The sequence below is a fragment of the Bos taurus genome, chromosome 4, assembly GCF_002263795.3.
Source record: "Bos taurus isolate L1 Dominette 01449 registration number 42190680 breed Hereford chromosome 4, ARS-UCD2.0, whole genome shotgun sequence".
Taxonomy (NCBI): Eukaryota; Metazoa; Chordata; class Mammalia; order Artiodactyla; family Bovidae; genus Bos; species Bos taurus.
Window position 1 is genome coordinate 103919568 of NC_037331.1, and position 26249 is coordinate 103945816.

The window sequence follows — 26249 nt, forward strand, 5'->3', positions numbered from 1 at the left end:
TGCAAGCCTTACCTTGGGTATCTTTCTCTTCTTCCTACCATTCTGCAGGTCCCCGAGGTTAAAGAAAGTGTCATCAGGGCTGCTGGGGGTGGAGGGAGGGCTGATTTTGGAAGGGGACCCAGTTCCATCCCGACTCAACTTCCTTGTGTCCAGCAGTTTGAAGTTCCTCCTTTCTGAATTTTGCCGAAAGAAGGCAGGTTTGGACAAGGACTGCTGTGAGGGGAGAGGAAGAAAGAAGAGTAAATAAATACAAAGAGACCCCCTGAGAGATAAGTGGTGCTGCCAGTGACGGAGACCAAGAAGGTCAAGAGGAGAAGCTCGTCTAAGTCCCCAGGGGCACGCTGAGGCCGTCTATGCTGTTAAGGGCCTAAACACTTATCATCCAATTATGGAAAAGGAGGATGATAAAGGATGCAAGTCTAATCCACTCTCTTTTCAGACAAGTGGAAACTCACCTGGCTCTATGCAGTACCTTTACAAATGAGGCTTTCTGACACCATGTACTGGGAGTTACAAGACTTAAGTTCAGCTTTATCCCTGTCACTGGCAAGGGAAATTCCTTCTAATACAAGGAATTTCACTTCTCTGAGCCTCAATATCTGATTTTTAAAAATGAGCCGTTCTAAGGTCAAAAGGCCAACAAAAACAATAAAAAATCTGCAATTTATAGAACTTATTTGTTTCTAATACATGCTACAAGTTAATGAGAAGACTAACAATTCAAAAGAAAAACAGGCAAAAGATAAGGACTGAAGGTTTACAGAAAAGGAAATTAATAATTTTCAGATACATATGAAAGATTCTTAGCTTTGCTCATCAGAAAAAAAAAATGAAAATGCCATTGAAGAAATAGTTTTCTTTTTTTCTTGAAATCTTTATTGGAGTACAGTTGATTTAATACCATTAAGTTTCTGCTGTACAGCAAAGTGAATCCTTATTAATTAGTTATCTATTTTATATATTAATGTATATGTATCAATTTCAGTCTCCTAATTTATCCCCTCCCCCCTGATCCCCCTTAGGGAAGAGGGGGTGGCAAGGAAGCTACGTGCCTTGAGCCTCGAAGATGGAGCTGACCTGGACTCAGCCAGGGTTCATTCACCCTTCCTGTCTGTGAATGCAGCTGGTGGCTTAACCCCTTCCAGTCCTCGCATGTCCCTGTCTTACTGCCCCAGGAGACCGACAGCAGGAAACCCAAAGGGTCCTTGATATAAAATATCCCACCTCATCTTTACCTATCTCAACCTCATTCCTCTGCTCGCTTACAGAGGACTCCCCCAGGAAGCACTGGGATGCCATTCACACACACATACAGTTGTTCACCTATGCCCACAGGTACACACATTCACATGAACACTCAAGACTATACACCCACAGGAATACATAGGCAGGCATGCGTGTTCTGACAACTGGGGACATTACACTAACGAACCACCGTGGCATTACATTAAAACAATGGCATACCTTGCAGGCAATACAAATCATTTTTTAAAAGAAATTAATGGCATGGGGAAATATTCATGATAAATGTAATAGAGCAGCAAAAAAGTATATACGAAAACAAATGTATATACGATATCATCCCAAATCTTTTTCTTATGCACACATACACGCGCACACACACACAGTATGACACGGTCTGGAAGGAAGTAAACCAGTGTCAACGGTGGTTTTCTCTGGGTGTTGGGATTACATGCAATTGTTAAAAGGCTTTTAAAACACACACACACACACACACACACACACACACACACACACACACACATACATAATAGCCATCTGTTTTAGGAAAAAAATACAGGTGAGTATAAAGAAAAAATACACATTCCCAATTACAGATGATTTTTTAAATTACACTTGTTGGTATTTAAAAAGAATTTTACAATGAGAATGTTCTGCTTTTAGAAAACGAGGTAATTTTTTAAAAGGACACATATTGAAAGCCTAATTCTATAGCTTAAGCAAACATACATAAATAATGGTTATGCTGCAGGCACTAGTCTAAGTGGTATACAAGAATTAATTTGATTAACCTTCACAAGACCCCTCAGCTGTTCAGTCGCTCAGTCACGTCCGACTCTTTGTGACCCCATGGAGTGCAGCACGCCAGGCTTCCCCGTCCTTCACCGTCTCAGAGGAGTGTATTATCATTCCCGATTTTTACCAGTGACATACGGATACACAGCGATAAGATCATTTGCTCACAGTCACATAACTAGCAAGCAGTCTACGTGAGTTTGAACAGAGGCAGTCAGGCTCCAAGACCTGCACACTTGACCAGACACTGCCCCTACGAGCCACACGAGGTGACAGATGGTTTGTTGGTGGAAGGTGGTGTGGGTGAGCTACCCAGGTCAACTAGTGAAATTTTCCCCCCTTAAGTGTCAATACATAAGAAAGAACATTAGGTTTCCTTTATTACAAAAAATAGTTTCTACCATATTCGCTGTGCTGTTCTACGTGTGGGAATAACAAGAAAAGAAAACAGCCCCTTCTCAGGAGCTTGCCTGGTGTGTTTGTAAGCGTCAGCATCGGCCCCCAGCTGCATGTCTCTCGTGTCTTAGGAAAATCTGTCCAGTCACCCCTTACCTCTCTACTAGAAAGAGGCACACTCTAGTTAAATAACCGCCCCCTCCAAGATGTCTTAGGACCTTTCTGTGGCTGGTAGAGGAGGTTGTCATGGAAAGATTGCTTCAGTAAGTTCTAAGTCCCAGATGCAGCCCAGATGTGGCAGACGCTCCATGAATACTGGTGTGCTAATGGAGGTGGTGGAGAGGTCTGCAGCTGTGCCCGAGGACGGGGACACAAACCAGACACCCAGATGTGGGAAAGCAGAGGACTGCGCATGACGCACGGTCTTCCTGATGACTTGCAAAGGCCCCAACAGCCTGCAAATATGAGTGGCAATCAGATATGCATTGGGCAACTGGGTTATCTTTTGGCAGGATAGCACCTCTGGACTTCAAGTTCTCATTGACAGGATTACTTACTGTGTTTCACTGCTTTAAAAAAATTTAATTATTGAAAATTATTAAAATTTAATTATTTTATTTTTGGTTGCACTGGGTCTTGGTTGCTGCATGCAGGCTTTCTCTAGTTGTGGCTCAGTAGTTACAACTCTCTGGGTCTAGAGTGCAGGCACAGTAACTGTGGTGCACAGGCTTAGTTTATCCCTGGTACATAGATTCTTTCCAGACCAGGGATTGAATTTGTGTCCCCTACACTGCCAGGCAGATTCCAATCTACTGTACCACCAGGGAAGTCCTCTGTTGCACTGTTTTAGAAGACCAAGGTTTTCTTTAGCTTGGCAGGAAGGGGAAGAAAAGAGCTGCTAAGGGACTTCCCTGGTGGTCCAGTGGATAAAACTTCACTCTCCCAGTGCAGGGGGCCTGGGTTCGATCCCTGATTGGGGAATTTGATCCTGCATGCATGCTGCAACTAACAAGCCTGCATTGCTGCAACAAACATGCTGAGAGCTGCAACTAAGATGCAGCACAGCCAAAATAAATAAACATTTGGGGAAAAAAAGAGAAAAGGGCTACTAAGCCTTTATTTTCTGACACTAGGGAGGATCACCCAGTTCTGCAGGCAGATTTGCTTTGGGTAGATGTTTTCCATTGTTCTGAAGAGGCCATGGAGTTCACTCTCTGCATGAAGTGGGGCAGAACTGAGTAAGATACGAATGGGTCAGACTGGGTGTGACAGCCTTCTTTTTCCTTTTTAAAAGATTTTTATCGGAGTATAGTGGATTTACACTGTTGTGTTAGTTTCTGCTGTACAGCAAAGTGATTCAGTTATACATATACATATATCCACTCTTTTTTAGATTCTTTCCCCATCTAGGTCACTGCAGACTATTAAGCAGAGTCCCCTGTGCTATACATAGGTCCTTATCAGTGAACCGCTTTATACACAGTAGTGTGTGTATGTCACACTCAACCTCCCAGTCTCTCCCCCACCTTTCCCCCCTGGTAACCATAGGTTCATTTACATCTATGACTCTGTCTCTGTTTTATAAATAAGTTCATTTGTACCCTTTTTTTTAGATTTCAGTTATAAACAATATTATATGACATTTGTCTTTCTCTGATTTACTTCACTCAGCACGACAATCTCTAGGTCCATCTATGTTTACTGCAAATGGTATTATTTTGTCCTTTTTATGACTGAGTAACATTCCATTGTATACATGTACCACACCTTCCTTTTCTATTCCTCTGTTGATGGACTTCATGACCTAGCTATTGTAAATAGTGCTACAATGACCACTGGGGCATGTATCTTTTCAAATTATGGTTTTCTCTGGATATATTCCCAGGAGTGGGATTGCTGAATCATATGGTAGCTCTATTTTTAGCTTTCTACAGAAACTTCATACTGTTTTCCATAGTGGTTGTATCAATTTACATTCCTATCAACAGTGTAAGAGGGTTCACTTTTCTTCACACCCTCTCCAGCACTTATTGTTTATAGACTTTTCTCCAAAGAAGACAGACAGATAGCCAAGAGGCACATGAAAAGATGTTCAACATCACTAACTATTAGAGAAACGGAAACCAAAACTACAATGAGGCATCGCCTCTCATCAGTCAGAATGGCCATCATCAAAAAGTCTATGGACAGCCTTCTTCTAAGCCAGACTCATTCACTGAGGGAAATGAAGGATTCCCTAAATGCTGAGCACATCCAAATTCCAGTGAAAACACAAATAACACATTTCAAAGGCAAGTAGAAACTATTTGTCAATTATTGGCTGTCATGGATTATTCCTGACCATGCTCTTTTCCATAGGAGGAGAAGACAGCAGTTAATTGGTTTTGGCAAGTACTGTAGCAATTGATTTGGGCCAGTAAGATCCAGCCTTTGTGAAAGGTTCGACCTTCCACTGTCTTGAGGAAGATTCCCTTTGTGACTATCAGGCCTTATGTGTATACCCCTCGCCCGCCAGCCAATGCTGACCTTGAGTGGAGCCTAGAGAGGAAGTTGGCTTCTTTTCTTAGGCTGGAAACAGATTCTTTTGATGGGATTTAAACTGACAATTGTAGCCTGGATTCGGTCTCCATTTAATTTCTTCAACAACTAAACCACTGTATAACAACTACTTATGAGAAACACAAAGAAACCAAATACATACTCTCTGACCTTGAGGAGTCTATAGTCTAGTTGAGGAGATATTTTTAAGACATATTACATGACTCAATAGATGGTTAGATAGCATCACTGACTCAATGGACATGAATTTGAGCAAACCCCAGGAGATAGTGAAGGACCGGGAAGCCTGGCGCGCTGTCATCTATGGGATGGCAAAGAGCTGGACACGACTTAGCGACTAAACAGCAACATGACTTAAGTCAGACTTCAAACCATCGAAGTAAGAGATTTCATAAGATGGAATATACAAATTAGTATAAAATGAATGCTTAGCCCACTGAATGTTACAGGAGAGCAGAGGAGAACAAGTCCCAGGGACTAAGATGGCCTGGAGGTTTTCTGAAGGAGGCATGATTGAGCTGGGCCTTACAGGACTGGAAGGGAGAGGTCCAGGCAAGAGCCAAGGGCAGAGGCAGAAATGACCTAGCGCAGGGCTGGGCAGAGCATGGCCTGTGGACCACATCTGGGCCTTATAGGACTGGAAGGGAGAGGTCCAGGCAAGAGCCAAGGGCAGAGGTAGAAATGACCTAGCGCAGGGCCAGGCAGAGCACAGCCTGTGGACCACATCTGGGCCACCGCCTGTTTCTGTACAGGCCATGAGCCAAGAACAGTTTCACTTTTAAAGGACTAAATATATATATATATATATTTATGTGTCATGTGAAAATTATATAAAATCAAATTTCAGTGTCTGTAAATAAAGTTTTATTGAAACACAGCCTCACTGACTGGTTTACATATAGTCTGTGGCTGCTCCACACCACAATGGCAGTGCTGAGCAGTCAAAACAGAGACCATATATTCATTCCCTGGCTCTTCAGAGAAAACATTTGCTTCTCCTGGAGCTACGACATCAGAGGCAGTTAGTAGGCTTTGGCTGTAGAGAAGATTTTATACGGAGGAACTGTGGGAAATGGGTGCCCAGGGATCCATTATGAAGAATGTGCAATGTTATGTTAAAGAATATGAATTCATACTAATGTGTTCTCTGTTTCTTTAATTTTGTCATTTCAAAAGTATACAAATGAAATCATATAGTATGTAAACCTATGAGAGTGGCTTTGTTCACTTGCCATAATTCTCTGGAGATTTATCCAGGTTGGTATACATCTTATTCCTTTTTAACGCTGAATAATATTCTATCATATAAATGTACTGCACTGTATATAACCATTCATCCACTGAAGGACATTGGGGTTGTTTCCAGTTTGGATCATTATGAATAAAACTACATGTGTTAAAGAAAAAGAATATGAATTCAGTTCCTAGGCAATGTGTTGCAGTTATCATGTATGAGAATACAGTAATATTCTCTGTATGCACATACCACAAAACTGCAAAAGGTTCAAAAAGATATTCTGAGAAAATGTCAGTATTCTTTCCTGACCTCTAGATACCCAGACAACTCTGCAGAGGTGCCCGCTAACTCATTCTCAGGGACCATTACAGAGACATTCTTGTGCATCCACAAACATATATGAGTTTGTTTTATGTCAGGACATTCTTCTTCACAGCTGTGTAACGTGGATATACTATCCTATTTACAGCTGGGGAGAATTCTGAGCCAGACACTACAACGCTTCTTTAGGAAGCCTTGCTGAGCAGAGGGTTCCAGGAGAACTAGAGGCAGGAAGTGGAGGCAGGCCACTGACGAACAAATCCAGGAGCCTGCAGTGAGGATGCCTGGTATTCCCATGTAACCCAGAACCCCAGCCTGCTCAAGGCCACGGAGCTGGGGACCCCCTCCCTGCACCGTTTCTCTGGGGGCTCATACCTTGGCAGGTGTGTCAGGGATGGAAGAGGTGGGAGAACCTGGAAAGTTCAAGACACACTTCTTCCCGAGGCAGCGACCATGTAACTCAACGTCCTCATAAGGGTTTTCCTTCATGGGCGGATCTGTGGTCAAAGGCAATGAACAGATCAGAAACTGGGAACACCAAGGAAGCTCTCCTTATCAGATCTCTAGCCAACACCTTGGTGTCTCCTTGTGGGGATGTGTGTTGTCTTGCTATGCATTTAGCCTTCCTCTTGGTAATGGATCTCGGTTTTCACCGGGGCAAGTCTCTGTCTCCCCGTTCTCAGATGTGTGAACTTAACTCCACTCCTGGTCTCAGAGCTTAAGCCAATCTGAATATTCTGAATCCTGGCCTCAGTGATCATCCTGGAAGGGCTCATATTCCAGGCCTAAGCCCACTGTTGCATGGCATTCCTGGACTCTGAAGGTGAACAGGGACCTAACCCAGTCTAGTGAGAGTGAACCTCGGGGTGTTTGCTGGGACTTGCAGGAGACAGGCTTTCCTTTTGCGCTGTAGGCAGGGACCCTGGGGAACTGACGGCAGCCATCATGGAGATCGTGGGACACCTGCTGAGAAGGGAGCTAACCTGAGAGAGCCAACTAACTCCCTTTGTTGTTTCAGCTGGGTTTTCTGTTCCTTGTAACTGAAAGCTACCCTGCCAGGCACACAATAAGGGATCTCCAGATCTTGTACCCATTTTGGATCTACTGCATTGGCAGGAACCTGTCTCTGGCAGCTTGGACTCAGTAATTCAAATAGCTCGGCTTAGTATCCTGGCTTCTTCAAGTCTCACGTTTCCTCCCACCTAGGAGTTTATTCCAGTGCTGATCACTGTGTGCATGCAGGAATGTGTGTATCTGCCCGATCTGCCCCTTGCATAGGTACACAGATGGGTTTTCCCCTCTCACCAGCTCGTTTCTTCCCCGCCCTCCTCCCACCCCAACATATGCAGACATCTCACTGAAACTGTGATCCTCCCTGAAGATTTTAACTCACCAAATCTAAATGCACACAAGCTCTGTAAATCTGAGTCCTGTTTTGGAATCAGAGAATTCTTGGGAGCGAGGTCAAAGTTACTTTTCAAATACATTTCAGTCTGAAGTTTGATAGCGTTACTGCCACACTCCTACAGTTTTGGAATGAGTATGGTAGTCTTCAGTTTTCCTGCGTTCAGTAATCACTACAATTCACCAAGAGTCTGTCACAAGCCAGATATTTTACCTACCATCTTCTCCAGTCCTCTAACAACCCTGTTAAGTATCTATCATCCTCCTTAGTTCAGAGATGAGAGAAACGAAGTTCAGAGACGCTAAGTCGCCAGCTTAATGTCACACAGCTAACAAGTAGCAGAGTCAAGATTCAGCCATAGACATTAAGGCTCCAGGTCCCGTGTGTTTCCCACTGTGTCCACGCTGCCTCCCTGGCCATTCATCGCCAGCGCTTCCTCTCATTTTCTCTCACGTATTTCACCCTGGGTCACCCGTCCACCCGTCCTGGCTCTATCATTTGAGTGCATGTTTGTCTTCCAGCGTGTGTGTGTTTTAAGCAGCCAGCCCCACCTCCCTCCCCCTGCTTCTCACAGACAGACTCACGCAGACATTTCGGCCTCTTACCTAGAATGTCTTCATAGACGTTCTCCTCCGATAAAGTGCGTGTGAGCCCCAGCTTAGTCTGTGCGTACCAGTCCACCCTGCTGTTCTCAGAGGAAGACTGCAGTAAGTCTTCAAACTCATAGGACTTCCTGGGTTATACAAGGTGGGAAGAAAAAAACCCAAGAACTTAAATCATATTAGGTTGGTTCAGAGAATATATGCCATAAAAGTTTTTTTTTTTCTTATAAAAATTTCTAATGCCAAAATCAACTCTGTTTCTTGTAAGATAGTGTGAAAATCTTCAAATATGAGACATGGCTTTTACTTGTGAGAATGTTTATGCTATTATGCCAACTAAAGATTGTAGAGTATACATTTAAATACAAACCCAACTTCGTAAGTAAACATATGTAAGGAGGAGATAAAAAAGAAAGGAAGTGAAACATAGAGCTAACTCAGGACTGAGGGATGCCCTCTCTTCATTTCTGCTTTTCTGGATTTTTCAAATGTTCTACAGAACACACATTAATAACCAGAAAGGAACAGTGATGGCCAGTTCAGAGCAGAGGAGAGGCCTGGGTCCCTCCCCCTTTCTTTCACCCAAGTGGTTACAATCAGACACCCAAAGGTCAGCTGAGGCACCCCACCGAACTCTGAGATCTGTACAAACATGGCTGGCTCTCTGTCTGGGGCCTGGCTTATTACCACCCTCCCCTCATCCTACATCCACATGGGCTGTTCTAGGATTTAATAAATTTAGACACAGATCCTGAATCCTTCATTCACAAGTTTTTCCTTCTTGGATAAACTACCTGAGCTGAAACTTAAGTGTCCTAATTTGTAGATAGTAATTAGGACAGTAGATAGGACTGTCCAAAAAATAGAAAAGAGAATGTTTATAAAATCCTTGGCACCTAATAAGCATGCAACAAATGTTAGTTATCATGGGAGGGGGGATAAATTGGGAGATTGGGATTGACATATCCACATTACTATATACCAACAAGGTAACTAATAAGAACATACTGTACAGGAAACCCCTTGGGGTTGCAGAGTTGAACCCAATTGAGTGACTGAGCACACCAGCTATTTTTATTATTGCTGTGGTGTTACTAATTATTTATGTAGCCAGTGCTCTACTTACTGAGGGAGGCACTGTGCTCAGGGTTTGATAATGAAGGACTAAAACAGTCAGAGTCCTTGCCTCAAAGAGCTTACATTCTAAGGAGGAACACATATGTTCAACCAGCTCACACGCAAATAAGTTCAATGACAGAAAAGCACAGGTTGGGAGGATATGGAGGTTCAGTTCAGGTTGGGGGATGCATTAGGGGAGGTCTCAATGAGAAAGTCACTCACTGAAGCTGAGATTTGAAGAATAAAAAGAACTTAGTCAGGGAAAGAGTGTCCCCAAAAGAGGGATGGATGTATGAGAAAGTCCTGACTAAGGTTAAAGAGACCTCGGTGCTTTTCAGGGAACGGCAGACAGACAGTCAGCTTGCTGGACTGCAGGAACAGGCTGGAGAGTGCCGTGCAACAGAAGGGCAGAAGCAGGCAGAGGCTATCTGCCTACGTGCCAAGCTTTGGGGATTTCTTGCATTTAAAATGTTTCCTTTTCCACTAGCTTCTTTCTCTTTCCTTAAACACGCATTCGACGCTCAGTCACTCAGTTGTGTCTGACTCTGTGATCCCGTGGACTGAAGCCTGCCAGGCTCTTCTGTCATTGGAACTTTTCAGGCAAGAACACTGGAGTGGGTTGCCATTTCCTTCTCCAGGGGATCTTCCCGACCCGGGGACTGAACCCGAGTCTGGATTCTTTACCGCTGTGCCACCCGGGAAGCCCAAACCTGTGTGGGGTTCCTCGATCTTAAAAAGCCTTCCTTTGAAGCAACGGCCCTTGCAGTTCTGCTATTTCTCACCTTCCTTCCTTGCCAACACTTTTAACTGGGGGGAGAGGAGAAGCAGAGGTTATTCTCTTAGTTTACCATAGTTCACTGGTTTTTCTTTCCTTTACTCTCTCAACCTGTCCGTGTACATCCTTTTTCTGAAATTCCTCCTAAAGGTCACCAGTGAGTCTCTGGTAAAACCTAACCACGCTGCTCCTTTCATTGCATGACACCACTTGGTCTGTACAGTGAAAGGCAGCAGCACTCAGAGTGCAACCCATGGTCAGGGCTGGGGTGCCAGCTCTTACCAGTCCTTGCTAAGGTAAATACAGAAATTGACAGTAAGTGTTTACAAACTTTTCAAGCAATCTGACAGAATGCACTTACAAAAAAAAAAAAAAAAACAAACTTACAAAACAAACAAACAGAGGTTTGTATACTGATGAGTTTTTTTCATTTCATACCTCTTATAATCCTTTTTTACTATATTTTACAAAAGTGTTGTTCACATTGTTCAGCAAAGGAAGGGGCACACCTCTGGAGGGTCTGAGGAGGCGGATGCAAGGCGGCCCTAACTCCACACGCCGTCAGACCACTCTTCCTGGCCTGCACTGGCAGCTCTCTTCCTCTTCCTCTTTCTGGGTGTAGGAGTTTCCCAAGGCTTCTCCTCTTTAGGATCTATACTACTGACTGATTGGTTGGCTGTGCAGCTTGCAGGATCTGAGCTCCCTGACCAGGGATTGAACCCAGGCCCCAGCAGTGAAAGTGTACTCCTAACCACTAGATAACCAGGGAGTTGCCTAGGCCCTATACTTTTAATATCTGCACATCTGAATTCATCGCCCCTTATCTCCACCCCACCCTCATTCCTTAATACTTGAACTTGGCACTTAGGAGCACAAAGACAGGGTTCCAGGCTGGATCTCTATGGCCTTAAGTCAGGCTGGGAGGCTCAAACTGTCACCTGGGGTTCTGGGGCTCAGGAGCAGAAGGTCATGCCCCAAAGGAGGGGATACTGACCCATGAGCCCCCTCTTTTTCCCCTTGAGGTGTCCAACGAGGAGAGGAAGGACTGAGCTTCAGAGCTCTAGGAGAAGGGGCTGGGGGAGGGGAAGCAGGTCTGAGCTGTTTCTCTAAGATGGGAATGGGCTGTGCTGTGAACCCACCCTGAACACTTCCCAGTCCGGGTGCCGTTAGCCCAGGCTGGCAATAGCCAGCAGGTGCACTGGGGCTGGAGCTGTGGCCCAGAGCACAGTCAAGTAACTGGCCGAGAAGGGCCAGAACTCCTGGGTTTCCCCTGCTGGGCCGACCAAATTTTACATCGGCTAGAGTCCTCATCACGTACACTACATGGTAGGGAAAAGGCACACTGTTCAGAATCATTCATTCAATGCTTACTGAGAGCTGACCGAGGGCCTACCTTGGATCAGCACATTCAAACTTTACAACAACCTTGTGGCGGATATTACACGCATGTTATGCGTGAAAAAACAGGTCCAGAGACCGAAGGTGAACTGTACCCAGTTACAGCAGGAGAACCCGGGAAAACTGGCTGGAGTAAGGCAAGGCAGGAGGACAGCTGCAGTCATAGGCCCCACATTAAAACAGGTGAAGCTTCCAAAGGTTTTTGTGTGGAATCGGAACTAATTTAAAAAATTTATTTGTTTATTTATTGGCTTCACGACTTGTGGGATCACAGCTACCCAACCAGGGACTAAACCTGGGCCCTGGGCAGGGAGAGCTAACCACTGGACCGCCAGGGAATTTCCAAATTAATTCCTATATAAAATGATATTATGCATTACTGAGCACTGCCCAGGTAAGCCCTCTATCTCCCTCTATTTTCCATAATGCAACTAAACTATATGATGAAGAGATGCTACGAACCCTCATGGGGACACAGGTTGGGGGCACTTCACTGGGAGCTAAGCAGTTTCTGCCACAGCAGCTGGAAGCTCTACTCCTAGCAGCAGAGGGACAGGGTGGTGGCCACTGCCCACAGGTAGAACCTTGACTGCCTGGGATTCCAGCATGACCCTGGCCAAGCTAGGTCTTTTCTTTGATTGCAGAAGGAGGCTGCAGCTGGGCCTTGCTTTGCCTTGTAGAGAGCTCTATCATTGTCTGCTGTTAAACACCTCGCATCTCATTTGAGGTATCAATGAAGCAATATTTGTATAGGCCAAATCTTAAAATAATAAAATTATTATATTTATGAAATAGGTGGCTCCCCAGGTGACATAGTGGTCAAGAATCCACCTGCCAATGCAGGAGACACAAGGGATGCTGGTTTGATTCCTGGGTCGGGAAGATTCCCTGGAGGAGGGCATGGCAACCCACTCCAGTATTCTTGCCTGGATAACCCCATGGACAGAAGAGCCTGGCGGGCTACAGTCCATGGAGTTGCAAAGAATTGGACACGAATGAGTGACTGAGCATGTACGCATTTATGAAATAATATTTGAGTAGTTTAAATGTTTTAATAATAAATGCCCTAACAATAAAGATGTCTGTATGCTAAAGGCTCTCCAAGTCCCAGTGGATGGCTCCCTTACTTCAAGCATATGTGACACAAGAATCTGGATCATCTGCTGGGGTTTGTTAGGATGGGATTAGCCTGTAATCCAAGTAGCTGCTGTCAGACACTCTGGGATTTCAAGCTATAATTTGAATGTTATTTATGATCTTTCCATATTTTCAAGAATAAGATGATAATACAAGGTATCAGCTGTATTTTGCATTTGATTACCAACACATAAAAGGTAACACCAGTCTAAATAGTATTAGAAAAGCCCACTTTTAAAATGTTACAAACTTCCATTAAAAAAAAAAAAAGCTGATTAGAGGACAATTAATCACAGTGCAAAACTCTACTACGCAAAAGAATTCATCACAGGATTTCTTAAAAAGAAGTTCCATTTCTGTATTAAAATGTTGCTTTTCAGGCGGCTAATTCTTATACAGGAAGCCCGAAAGACAGACTTTAAAGCAACATGAAACTACTGTCCATACATGATGAAGAAGAAACCCGAAATCTTTACATGCCCCGCTTCCAGAGGCAGTGGGAAAAGAAAATTCCAACCACACAGTTCGCTTTCTCATCGTCCTGTGTTGGTAACATATTTTCAGCGACATCATAGCTTTATTAGGTGGCTGGTTCCTCCTCAGCACTGTCTCTGTCCTCTGCGGAAATACCCCTTGGTGCTGCAGCCCTGTTGTTCTGAGGCTCATTGATTAAACTAATCATCCTATCACTTAGCTGAGTCTTTTCTATGAAAATATTTTTTAACCCAGCAAAAGGTTTTAATACCTTTATTTACGTATTAACTTTAAAAGGAAATTTTGAAAGGCTAATGATAACCATATCTAGACTGGCTTCTTTCTCATTTACTCACTTCCATGTTTGTTCCACATTCAGTTGCGTGTTTCATAAGAAAGAGAAGAAAGAAAGTGAAGTCGCTCAGTCATGTCCGACTCATTGCGATGCCCACCAGGTTCCTCCATCCATGGAATTTTCTAGGCAAGAGTACTGGAGTGGGTTGCCATTTCCTTCTCCAAGGGATCTTCCTGACCCAGGGATCAAACCCAGGTCTCCCGCATTTCTGTCAGATGCTTTACCGTCTGAGCTACCAGGGAATGTTTCATAAGCACCTTCTTAAAGAGTGAAATTGAACTCACAGCTGGTGATGCAAAGGTAAGAAATCCCTGGGACTTCCCCGGTGGTCCAATGGTTAGGACTCCACACTTCCACTGTGGGGGACATGGGTTCGATACCTGGTTGGGGAACTAAGATCCTACATGAAATGTCGTGTGGCCAGAAACAAACTAACAAACCCCAAATCCCTGCAATTTCAAGTAGTACTTTGGACGTCATTTGTGATTTTTTCATATTTCTGTAAATGAAATACTAACGTAAGAGCTCATCCCATGTCTCCACTTATATGACATGTGGGTACTTCCCTGACAGTTCAGTGGTTAAGAATGTGCCTGCCAAGGCAGGGAACATGGGTCTGCTCCCTGGTTCAGGAAGATTCCGCATGCCTCAGGGCAGTTAAGCCCATGCTCTAGAGCCCAGAAGCCACAACTACTGAGCCTGTGCTCTGGAGCCAGTGCTCTGCAACAAGAGAAACCACTGCAATGAGGAGCCCAAGTACTGCAACTAGAAGAAAGCCCACACAGCAGTGAAAACCCAGTGCAGCCAAAAATAAACAAACAGATGACGCAGGGGAAGCTCAAAGTGAACTGCAAAGGCTGTCACCATCCATCCAAGTGTGTATGCCTTAAACCTGGAAGTCCTGTGCAGGTTCTTCTCCATTACTGCCCACGTGGAGCCAATTAACCAGAGTTCTACATACACAGTATCCCTGGGCCCCACCGGCTTCTTTCAGTCCCCTCTTCTAGTTACACTGCAGGGTGACCCCAGGTGTGTGATCTTCCTCCCACCCCCCACAACTACCCACCCTGTCCCCTGGTGCCCCTGCCAGTCTCCACGCTGCTGTGGAGTGGAGGGGAAAGCTCTTAAAAAACACAAATCGGACTGTGTCTCCCCCCTTCTTAAAAACCTTCAAATGCTTCCTGTTCCTCTTTAGTAACAGGCCCAACCGTTGCCTGGGCTACAGTGCTTTTTCAGAGCTGACTCTAGAGGCCCCTGCATCTCAGCTCACACCTTCCTATTCCTCTGGCCTAACCCTTGCCTTTCACGTCCTCCAGTGGGCTCAAGCCCTTATTGCCCCCGGGTCTTTGCTTGTTTGTTCACTCAAAATGCATCCCTAATCCCGCAGCCCACCCCCGTGTCTGGGGACCTGAGGCCCTTGTACCCAAGCTGGCCCTGTTTCCACGAAAGGCTAGTTACCCCTGCTGAACATTCCCACAGCACCATCGGCTTCCTCACAGCGCTGAGAGTGGTGAACAACAGAACTAGGTGTGTAGTTCTATTACTAGCTTGTAAGTTTCATGAGGGCAGGGTCTCAGTCTACCGTGTTCCTTGCTATAACCTAATATTGCATAGAAAAAAGAAAGAAACAAAGTGAAGTCTCTCAGTCGTGTCCGACTCTTTGCGACCCCATGGACTGTAGCCTACCAGGCTCCTCCGTCCATGGAATTTTCCAGGCAAGAGTACTGGAGTGGATTGCCATTTCCTTCTCCAGGGGATCTTCCCAACTCAGGGATTGAACCCGGGTATCCTGTATTGCAAGCAGATGCTTTACCATCTGAGCCACCAGGGAAGCCCCAATACTACATAGGTATATAGCAAATATTTGTTGGCTGAATAAATGAGTGAATATTTTAAAAGTTGGTTTTAATGGCCACCTTTACTGCTTACAATTCATCCCTATTTGGGGGTAAAAAAATTTTTATCTGTATTCTGAGAGCTGATTTTTTGTCAATTTTTTGAACATATTTCGCCCCCAGAATTATTTTTGGCTGTATTTAGATCTGCTTGGATGGCCTGAGACCCAGCACCTACCTAAAACATGAGCTTGAAACCAAGGATGCCATGCTCTGAATCCCTCACCCCCGCCCCCAGCTGCCACAGACCCTGCTTCCCTCCATGGCAGTGGGCATTCCCAGTGGCTCAGACGGTAAAGCATCTGCCTGCAATGTGGGAGACCTGGGTTCAATCCTTGGGTTGGGAAGATCCCCTGGAGAAGGAAATGGCAACCCACTCCAGTACTCTAGCCTGGAAAATTCCATGGAAGGAGAGGAGCCTGGTAGGCCCCAGTCCATGGGGTCGCAAAGAGTCGGCCACGATCGAGCGCCTTCACTGTCCCTCCATGCCCGGTGACCAGGTGCAGCTCTTCCTCTTGGGAAGGGCATTCATACCACTGCTACTGACCAGGGTTCCTGGCCTCCTTCACCAACAGAAATTGATCACGGACCAGACCAGCAATTCAGGCAACACTTCATTCAGGCAACTCTGCAGCAGCTGGAGCGAGAACAAACAGCAGGTTCCCTTGCTTGCTCACTCACTGGGGGAGGTGAACTGGTTCCTTATACGATGTGAGGAGAGGACTGTGTCTAGGGGTTGGGCCAGAGGGGTGACTTCTGTGTTTTGCCCATCCCTTAGGTGGTATTGTGTGCAGAAGACATGCACAGTACCCTGCTTTTGCTCCCAGTTCTTCAGAAGCGGCAGTTGCGTTTTTTGGTCTCTTTGGATCTTTTGTTCAGAATTTGCCCCAACAGTGCAGTATTTTGTTGCTGAGGAGCAAGCATTGCAGCACTGTAGCAAAGGGTGCCAGGTGCCAGCCTGTCCCCAGGTGATCTGAGTAGAGGGCTAAGCAAGAGTATGCTTATTTCAGCTCTAAGCTCTCACTCTGTTACTGGGTAGCTCCTCCGTCCCACGCTATGACTACACATGTTGTGTTTCCGCTTATCTCTATCCTGGATCCAAAATAAAAAACTATCCATGGAGAAGGAAATGGCAACCCACTCTAGTATTCTTGCCTGGGAAATACCGTGGGCGGAGGAGCCTCACGGGCTGCAGTTCGTGGAGTCACAAAGGGTCAGGCACAACTGAGCGCACACACACACATGCAACCTTACTGTGGCTGTAGGAGAGACAGTCTGCCTTTGATATGCAACCATTAAAACTGATCACCTAAAAAAAAAACTGGAAGCAATCATTGGTGTCACAAACAGCTGAAGTCTGGAGAAGATTTTAATAGTGTTATAAGAATAAGACTTGGATATTGGTAGGTAATCTAAAAGGAACAAGCTGAATGACACTGTCAAAGTTAGTCTGGGCACCAGTCCTTCTGTCTCCTTATTACCTCTTCAAAGGATTTTCAAACCAATAAATAAAATATCAAGCTAATTTTACTCCTCTTTGGAGTTAAAAAAAAATCATCTTTTACTCCAGGCCCTTATTAGGTATTGAATTGTTCAGTACAAATTCATATTGCTTTAAGGATACTGACCCAAAAAAAATGATATTCAGATACAGACATCCTCAATGGGTACACCATATTAGATTTTCCTAATACTTTTAGGATGGGGAGGATTTTGGAAAATAAAAAGTTTATGAACAAAGATGATCTATTTTGACCATCTTCATCAAATTCAAAGCTAATATATGACATACTAAGGATAATAAAGCCTAGAAGAAAGCACTGTAAAAGAGTACAGCTGAATCACCCTGCACATTTTGACGCACGTTCAGTATATCCCCCTAAAAAAGGAAAGGGGAAAATACAGCTAACTCAGTTTATGATGGTCCTCAAAATTACCTAGAAAAGCTCTTCAGAGATCCTTTCTTTCCAAGAGATGATTATTAATTTAAAAGTAACATTGAAGCTGGGTCAAACAGAAAAATGTAACTATTTCATAGAAGAATGTTTTCCTAGAATGTTGTCAGTCATCATGGAATGCCTAAACTCTTCACAAAGAAGCAAAAACTATCTTGCAGACTGTGGAGTATGCAGGACTGTAGTTTTCTTCCTGAAGTGAAAAGGCTGATTCATTGCCCTCACTTTGATACCTAACGAACACTGGAGTTTCAAAGAGAACTACTTTTAGCTTTATCAATTTTATATATAACTTTGCTCAAATTACAGACCTTCTATGTCTCTTGCTTTTTATATAAATGCAAAAGTCTACCTTTGAAAGATTAACACAAATTGTATGCTATTTTCTGCAAAAATATGTTAAAAGTATTTTAAGCTTACAGAAAAAAAAATGACACCTTTAAAAAGATATAGCTAAAGAGATGGGACTAGTCAGACGAGAAACACTAAATGATATATTTTCAATATTTGCTTGATTAGAAATCTATAGCTTGATGTAATAAAACTATCTTGAATCATAAAAAAAAGAAAAACTATCCTTAGCCACTACTGTGCCTAATATCCATCATTTCCACCTTGTCATGAGAAATAAAACATGACAATTACTGTTCTAATGAAGAATAATGACCACTCTCTCATCTTTTTGTCTTCCAATGCAACTGCTATTGAAATTTTTAAATGAATTTGTAAAGTCAAGCTTCTCAGATGCTTTCAGAGTAACTTTTGCTCTAGATCTCAAATGAATCAAACAATTTGCCCCTTTGAAGATTTTAAAATATTGTTTTTAGGCATGGGAGAGTTGCCTCATGGATGCCACGGTGACCGAGACAGACTCATAATGACAGGGACAGACCACAGCGTGGCTGGTACATGAGAGACCAGACGCATGACAGCTGAGGGTGGCTGCCCAGCTAGACTGCTGAGGGGGTCCCCATCAGTCCTAGAGAAGATGGAAATTATAGAATCGGTAATAGTACCATGTGATTTGGCAGCCACTTAATGACCGAGGTTTCATGTCCTCAAAAAGTTCTCGAAGTCTTACACCAAAGCCCCAAGGAAAGGCTGAATCTATGTGAGCCAAGATAATCAGTTGAAAAGTTGAAATTTTGGTCATCGTGGCTATTCGGTTTCCAAAAGATCCAAAAAACTCTGTCATGTGATCAAATTAAACTAAAATTTAAAAATATGAATTCAAAACATTTTGGGGATACAGACACATGTGAATTCGGGATGCTGCTTACACTTAAAAAATAACTTTTCTTGTTAAATGTCAGCCTCAAGGCATTCCTGCCAAAGTTATTAAACGTATGCCATAAAACATACATAACCAAGTTAATGCTGCTGTAGGAACCTTATCTTTGGAATTTCCTGACATGTGAGGGTTTCTCGTGTTCCATTTTAGGATTGAAGGCGTAAGTCCTTGCATTTAATTTCCTGGGGCTTTAGAGAAATGAAGAAAGAAGAGAGAAGAAGGCAAAGGAGGGAAAGGAAAGAAAAGAGGGGTAAAAAAGAGCATGAAAAAATAGGAAGAGAGAAAGAGAAGAAAAAGAAAAGGCATTTTCTCAAACCCAGAATCGGAATCCACTGGTTTGGCTCTTGCTGAGGTGGACTAATCGGCATATGAAAATAAGCTGGATACATTCTCGGCAGTGCACAGCCTGGCCGTGTAATTCTAAACCCTCATAGCCTCAAAATCCTTAATCATTTCTTTCTTCAACTTGGCTTGGCTTTCCTGCCTCAGAGAGGACAGTAAGTCTGCCAAATTCAGAGTTAAGCCTTTTCTTTTCTTTTTTTTAAGCGACAGGACCACAATAAAGAGCGTATTTTGTTTTTTAAGAGTAGAAAGCGAACATCTTGCCCTCATCACCTCCATTGTACAATTTCAAACAAAACTAGAACTCCAAAGCCAAAAGTTCTTTAAACACAGCTGATGCAACCATATCCAAATTGGCCAAAAAAAATTTCATCTTTGGACTGAAACAAAGTAACTTTAGCCGGTTTTAGAGAAAATGCTAGAGGACTGAAAAGAGCAGATGGTAGCTAAGAGAGAAAAGATAATGGGAATAACTGTTCACCAGGTTGATCTGTCTGCCCACAGATGACACAGTTCAAAGACTCCAATTTCCCAAAATGAACCTGCCCCTGGGAAAGAGGCCTTCTTTGGAGGAATAGCCCAGAAAGGGCACAGAAGGGCTTCTCTGGAGAAGCACGGGGACAGAAGCAGAAAAGTCACGAGAGCACCCAGGGCTCTCAGGTTGGCGCTGGTTTGGGAAAGACTTTAGAATTAGAGATGGATTCAAACTTTCTCAGCACATAAAGAAGGAAGCCTATAAATTCTTTTATCCTTCTCCTTCTGGATGCTCAGTCATGTCCGACTTTTTGGGACTCCATGGACTGTAGCTCGCCAGGCTCCTCTGTCCATGGGATTCTCCAGGCAAGAATACTGGAATGGGTTGTCATGCCCTCCTCCAGGGGATCTTCCTGACCCAGGCATCAAGTCCATGTCTCTTATGTCTCCTGCATTGGCAGGTAGATTCTTTACCACTGAGCCACTTGGGAAGCCCTCAAATTCTTTTACAGATATCACAAGACACTAATACCACAGCTGATAAAGTTAGGACAATAAAATCCATGTATAGACTAGTCCCATTTACAGAATACTCCTATAAAAATCTTAAATAGAATATTAGACTTAATAGGTCAAAGAAGAAGAACCATATGATCATATGAAGTTTCTGAGAAGTAATTTGACAAAACCCAATCCTAATTTTTTTAAACTCTTAGTTAAAAAAAAAAGGATTACCAGGGAACACTACCTTGATAGAAAGAAAATGTAAATCCAGCAGGAGTGCTTGAAAGTAGAACACCAGAAGAATTATCATTAAAGTTAGGGTGAGACAAGGCTGCCCAGTGCTATCAGCACTATTATTTCACACTGTTATGAAAGTATTAGTGCAATATAGTAAGAGAGAGAATTTGGAGGTAAAATCAAAAAGAAAAGAACTTAAAATGATAACTCTTTGCAAACAATATTATTATATACATGGAAAGTCCAAGAGAATCAACTGATAATTAGAAACAGTAAGAAATTTCTTCAAGGGCTGTTTTAAATGAGTAGTGTATAAAACTAGTTTTCTTAAATACAAAGACTATATAATGAGAAAAAAAGATTCCATTAACAATGGCAACAAAAAGATAAAATACCATATACTTAGCAAATGGATGGAATCTCAATTAAAAGCTGACATATTTACTATGTGTGAAATTTCACAGTGATACATAGAATACTTAGAAAAATACATCCAAGAATATTCAAGACATTTTTGAATAAGGAGAATAATCAGGAAACAAATAAGAGCTTTATAATTATTAAAAAGGAGACCAAATGATCACTTGTATATATATTACATGATAGAATATGTAGAATGTCCAAAAGAATCCACTGATTAATTATTAGCAACAATAAGAAATTTTTGTTAAGCTCTACTAGATGGTAAAATAGATTATGAGGTTAAAATATTTACAACTGTTCGGTCCTAGGAAAGAAATACATACCCTGATTAATTAAACAGAATACAGCCAGAAAAAAGTAACAGCTAACATTTATTAATCATTTACTATATACCAGACTCTGTTTTAACTTATGTTTACAAATATCTACTCATCCAATCTTCACAACAAAGCTATGAAGTGGTTACTATAATTATCTCCATTTTACAGATAAGTAAAATGAGGCTCAGATAAATTCAGTAGCTTGCCCAATGTCACACAGGTAGGATGTAGTGGAGTTAGTAAATTCTCTGGCTCTAGAGTCTTCTCTAATGCTATATTCTGCTCATCACAGCATTATTTGTAAACTGGAGACAACCTAAGTGTAAATCAGCAGGGAAATGGTTTAGCCACATGATGTAAAGATGGCAGTTAAAAAAGGAAGGTGAAAAGAAAAAGGTGGCAACATGGAAATATCTCAATGATATCTTCAGTAAAACATGGCTGGTATACAGCATGATTTCATTTTTGAAAGGATATAATACATATGTATGTATTTCTAGAAACTCTAGAGTAGCCAACCCTTTTTCCCCCTAGAAGAGAACATAAGAAATTACACTTTTGGCACCCGAAGAATCCTTCCTGATAGACCATGTTGAGTAGGAAACTGATATGATTGAATCTGTATTTCCAAAAGCCTCCTGTGGCTGCTGGGAAGGACAATACTGGGGTGAGGGGGCAGGTAGATGCAACGTGACTAAGGTGGCAGCAGTGGGGGAGACACAGTCAGGCTTAAGAAAATGCGTTAACACTAGAACCAAAGGACTTGCTGATGAATTAGATCGGCAGTGTGCGAAAAGAAGAGAGATTATAAATGACTCCTAGGGTTTGGGGCATAAGCAAAATGAAGGCTGATACCATTTAATCAGAGAGCATCTATCTGGGGAGAAGATCATTTTAGTAGTGGCCTGGATTGAGAATTTAGGTTTAGACATATTAAGTCCAAGCTATTAGATAACCAAATGGGGACCCAAGCAGGAGATAACTATACAAACCAAAAGCTAGGAGAGGGTCAGGGCCAGAGACTTACGTTTGGGAATCATAAGCATGTAAGGAACATTTAAAAACATGAGAGTCGGGGAGACCAGTTTATGGGAGTGCATGTAGATGGAGGAGGGGAGACCTGATCCTGGGATGGGGTGTAGATGGGTTGAGGGGGGATGTTACTCAACAGGTAGATGGAGAGGAGGAGCAGCCAGTGAAGTGTGACTATCAGGAAAGCAGGAGGTCTAGAAGCCTACAGCAAACATAGGATTTCAAGAGGGTGTGAGTCAAGCTGGTCCACAAAGGCTGCTGCTAAGTCGCTTCAGTCGTGTCCGACTCTGTGCGACCCCATAGACGGCAGCCCACCAGGCTCCCCCACCCCTGGGATTCTCCAGGCAAGAACACTGGAGTGGGTTGCCATTTCCTTCTCCAATGCATGAAAGTGAGAAGTGAAAGTCAAGTCGCTCAGTCGTGTCCGACTCTTAGCGACCCTGTGGACCGCAGCCTACCAGGCTCCTCCATCCATGGGATTTTCCAGGCAAGAGTACTGGAGTGGGGTGCCACTGCCTTCTCCATCTGCAGAGGCTAAGTGAGGTCAATCAAGAAAAGCACAGAGAACTGACAAATTGGATTTAGCAAAGACGGAGGTCACAGGAGGACTTGGCCAACAGAAGTTCTAGGATTAGTAGCAAAAGCCCTACTGCAGGGAGTCAGGTTAAACCCAGGCGGGAAGCAGTGGTGACAGCAGGGACAGACAGCTATTTGGAGGAGTTTTTCCTCAGTAGAGGGTTTCCAGATTAGGACGTATCAAACCAATTAGCACATTACAGAAACAGACTAGAGATCAGGTTTCAGAACAGAAAAGAAATTGTCTCCAAAGCACAGATTTTACCTTTAAGCATTCACAGGGTTTATTATCTAAAGGTATTTTAATACTACCGAATATTTACCGTGTGAGCATCTACACGTATAAATGAGAAAACTGAGGCCTCGAGACATTAAGTAACTTGTTCCAAGTTAGACAGACTGTGAGAGGGCCAGGATAGGCCAGGCAGTGTGTTTCTAGAGTCCAAACCAAGAAAAAACACGAAAGCAAGAGGGAGGAGAGACTTGGAGCACCAGGCACAAGGTGGGGGTGGTAGTGGCAGAACGAGCATCAGTTAGTAGATCGCCAGTGTTAACACACGCTTTCATTTAACCCTTGGTTACTGTCCGAATTACAAGCACTCACTCACATCTACAGGGCGATCTTTTGAAGTGAATATTCTGTTTTTCAGGACAAGGAACAAGCACAAGACACCCGTACATCAGTTACCACGTCTTCAGGTTTAATCAGTGAACCGTCTTAAGCTACGGATGGTCTCGACTAACTACAAGATCCGATGGTTTAATAAACGGGCTGAGAACAGACAGTGGCCGTGGGGCATAAAGTCACTGGTCACCTACCTGTGGTCAGCACTGGCTTTTGGTCTCCCGCTCCACAGTCTTCTGTTCACCGAGGGGGGCGGGGGAGAGGAGGGCAGGGGCGGGGGAGGTAGAGAGGGCAGAGGAGGCAGGTTCCTTCTGTCTTTCCGGAAGCGCGTGCCTAGGTTCCCATCCTTGTCCCCTTCTCCATCGTGTTTGAAAGTTCTCCGGGGTTTGGGCAAGGGGTTGATGAAGGGTTTTGTGGGGGGGTCCTCCAAGCCTCTGTACACACTCTCCAGGCTCTGGTCACAGGGCCTCCTGCACAAGCCTTTCCTTTCCTCGGCAGCCTCGAGGGTAGGCTCCCTGGTTTCGAGGTCCAAGCGGTGGGCTCTGAATTCTGAGCCGCCCCCACCCCCACGGTGCTCAGGAAGGGTGGGCGCCTCCTCGGCCTTGTCCGGCAGGCAGTGTGGGGAATAACACGTGCCTGGTAACTGGGGATCCAACCCGGCAGACCCATCCTTCAGAGCCTGCTCGAGTTTCTTGACCTGCTTCAGCACAGAGAGGCTATCGTTCTGAAAGCGCTGTTTGCCAAGCCTGGGCTCCCGGCCTCTGCCCAAGCTGGGAGCCGGCTCCCGGGCTGGCTGGCTCAGGTCCGGCCTCTGCTCAGCGTCCTGTGCTCTGACCTTTACTTTATCCCGCTCATCCTCTCTACTTTCCACGTCCAGCCTTGTTCCATTCTGAGCCTCGGTGACCCGAGCCCTCGAACCATCACTGCTTCTCCTCTCCGTCACACAGGACATCAGGTAACCCTCCTGGCCATCTGCCTTCCTGCCAGGGGCAGGCGTGGGCAACTCCCTTTTCCCTTCCCATTCTGATATCTTGTCCTTTATGCTGAGGGACTTGTGCCGGGCCTTGCCTTGGGCGGGAGGGCACGGGTCCTGAACACTGCCCAGCTGCCTCTTGCCGGCCCTGCTGGTTCCTTTAGCGCTGAGATCTGAAGCTGAGTCATTGATGATCATATCTGAGCTGAACATGTTCTGCTGAAAACAGTCCACTCTTGGCTCCAGCATCAGGTTATAGAGGCTCTCCAGGGGGCTGCTTCGGAAGGCCGGATCTGATCAGTCTCTAGGAAAGGGATGGAGGACCTAAATGGCTGCCTTTGAGAGTCTTCCCCAGTCTTTGGACCGTCCACTTTGACCCTAAACAAGAAAAACAAACATCGAGTGAGGCATTCTTAGTTATTGTTCTTCACACGTCATAGCGATTTGCTAAAACTTAGGTATAAATTGTCCGGCTTCCCTTGTGGCTCAGCTGATAAAGAATCCGCCTGCGGTGTGGGAGACCTGGGTTCGATCCCTGGGTTGGGAAGATTCCCTAGAGAAGGGAAAGGCTACCCACTCCAGTATTCTGGCTTGAAGAATTCCATGGTCTGTATAGTCAGTCCATGGGGTCAAAAAGAGTCAGATATGACTGAGAGACTTTCACTTTCACTTTCAGATATAAATGTTAGATACCAGTTGCAAGCCACAAACATTGAAACCACCATTTAAAAAATCACTTTATGCTTTTCTCCTGGGGAGACAGCAAAACAGAATGAAAGGAGCTTTTGGACTGTGGCGTTCAATCGACTTCGGTGTAAATCCTAATTCAACCACTGACCAGCTGTGTGACCTTGGCTAAGTTGTTTAACTTCTCTAAACTTCAGTTTCTCATCTGTGAAATGGGAATAACAATAAACATACCTACCAAGGTGGCTGTAAACATTTAATAAGCTAGCTCATATTACGTATCTAGAATGGTGTGAGTGTACAATAAATGGCAGTTATCATTATTGTTAGCTTTTTCCCAATGAAAATAGAAGCTTCACGAGATAGATTATACCAAAAGAAGATCCTTTGGAATGATTATTTAAAAATTAAAACAAATGCCATAAGTCATGAAGTTTTCCCTAATTCTCGGCTTGATAAACTGTCCTGACTTGAGTGGGTAAAGCCACAGTGATTGGCTGCATTTGACTGGAACCTCCTCTAGAATGTGAACCCTACTAGACTGGTTTCTCCAGGAGGATAGGGATCATTTTGTTTTGTCTATGGCTTCAACCCTAGCACCCCTAACAACACCCAGCAGAGTAGGTGGTCACTAATTCTTGTTGTGTGAATAAGCGAGTAAACAAACAGATTCAGATTTCCTGCATGGCCTAGAACTGCATTGTCTGGTATGGTAGTCACTAGCCACATGTGGCTATTTAAACTAAAATCAAATTAAATCAAAGCTTTGGTTCCTCAGCTGCAGCAGCCACATATCAAGAACTCAGTAGCCAAGTGTGGGTAACAGTTACTATACTGGATGGAGTAGAAAACAATTTCCGTCACTGCAAAAAGGTCTCACTCAACACAAACGTATGAGGATATAGGCCTCCAAATGTGATTTTAGAAGATCAGTTAGTGCCATGAAGACGTTAAAAATTATTTAGAAAGAAAAACAGAAGCTCCAATACTTTGGCCACCTGATGTGAAGAGCCGACTCATTGGAAAAGGCCCTGATGCTAGGAAAGATTGAAGGCAGGAGGAGAAGGGGGTGACAGAGGATGAGATGGCTGATGGCATCA

The 26249-nt window shown here is 44.0% G+C and overlaps 1 protein-coding gene and 1 non-coding gene across 8 annotated transcripts in view; one reads left to right on the forward strand and one right to left on the reverse strand.

Moving 5' to 3' along the window:
• DENND2A (DENN domain containing 2A) overlaps positions 1–26249 on the reverse strand; it is a 99810-nt gene that overhangs the window by 41451 nt on the left and 32110 nt on the right. For all 7 annotated transcript variants that reach the window (XM_024991184.2, XM_024991182.2, XM_059885954.1 and 4 more), the window contains 4 exons: positions 23684–24840; positions 8561–8688; positions 6926–7047; positions 13–213 (listed from right to left, as the gene is read on the reverse strand). In XM_024991184.2, coding sequence (XP_024846952.1) covers positions 13–213; positions 6926–7047; positions 8561–8688; positions 23684–24711 — 1479 coding nt within the window. In that variant the 5' untranslated portion in view covers positions 24712–24840. The remainder of the gene's footprint in view (positions 1–12; positions 214–6925; positions 7048–8560; positions 8689–23683; positions 24841–26249) is intronic.
• On the forward strand, positions 14135–14207 carry TRNAG-UCC (transfer RNA glycine (anticodon UCC)). Its single transcript has one exon. It is a non-coding gene; the product is annotated as a tRNA-Gly (tRNA).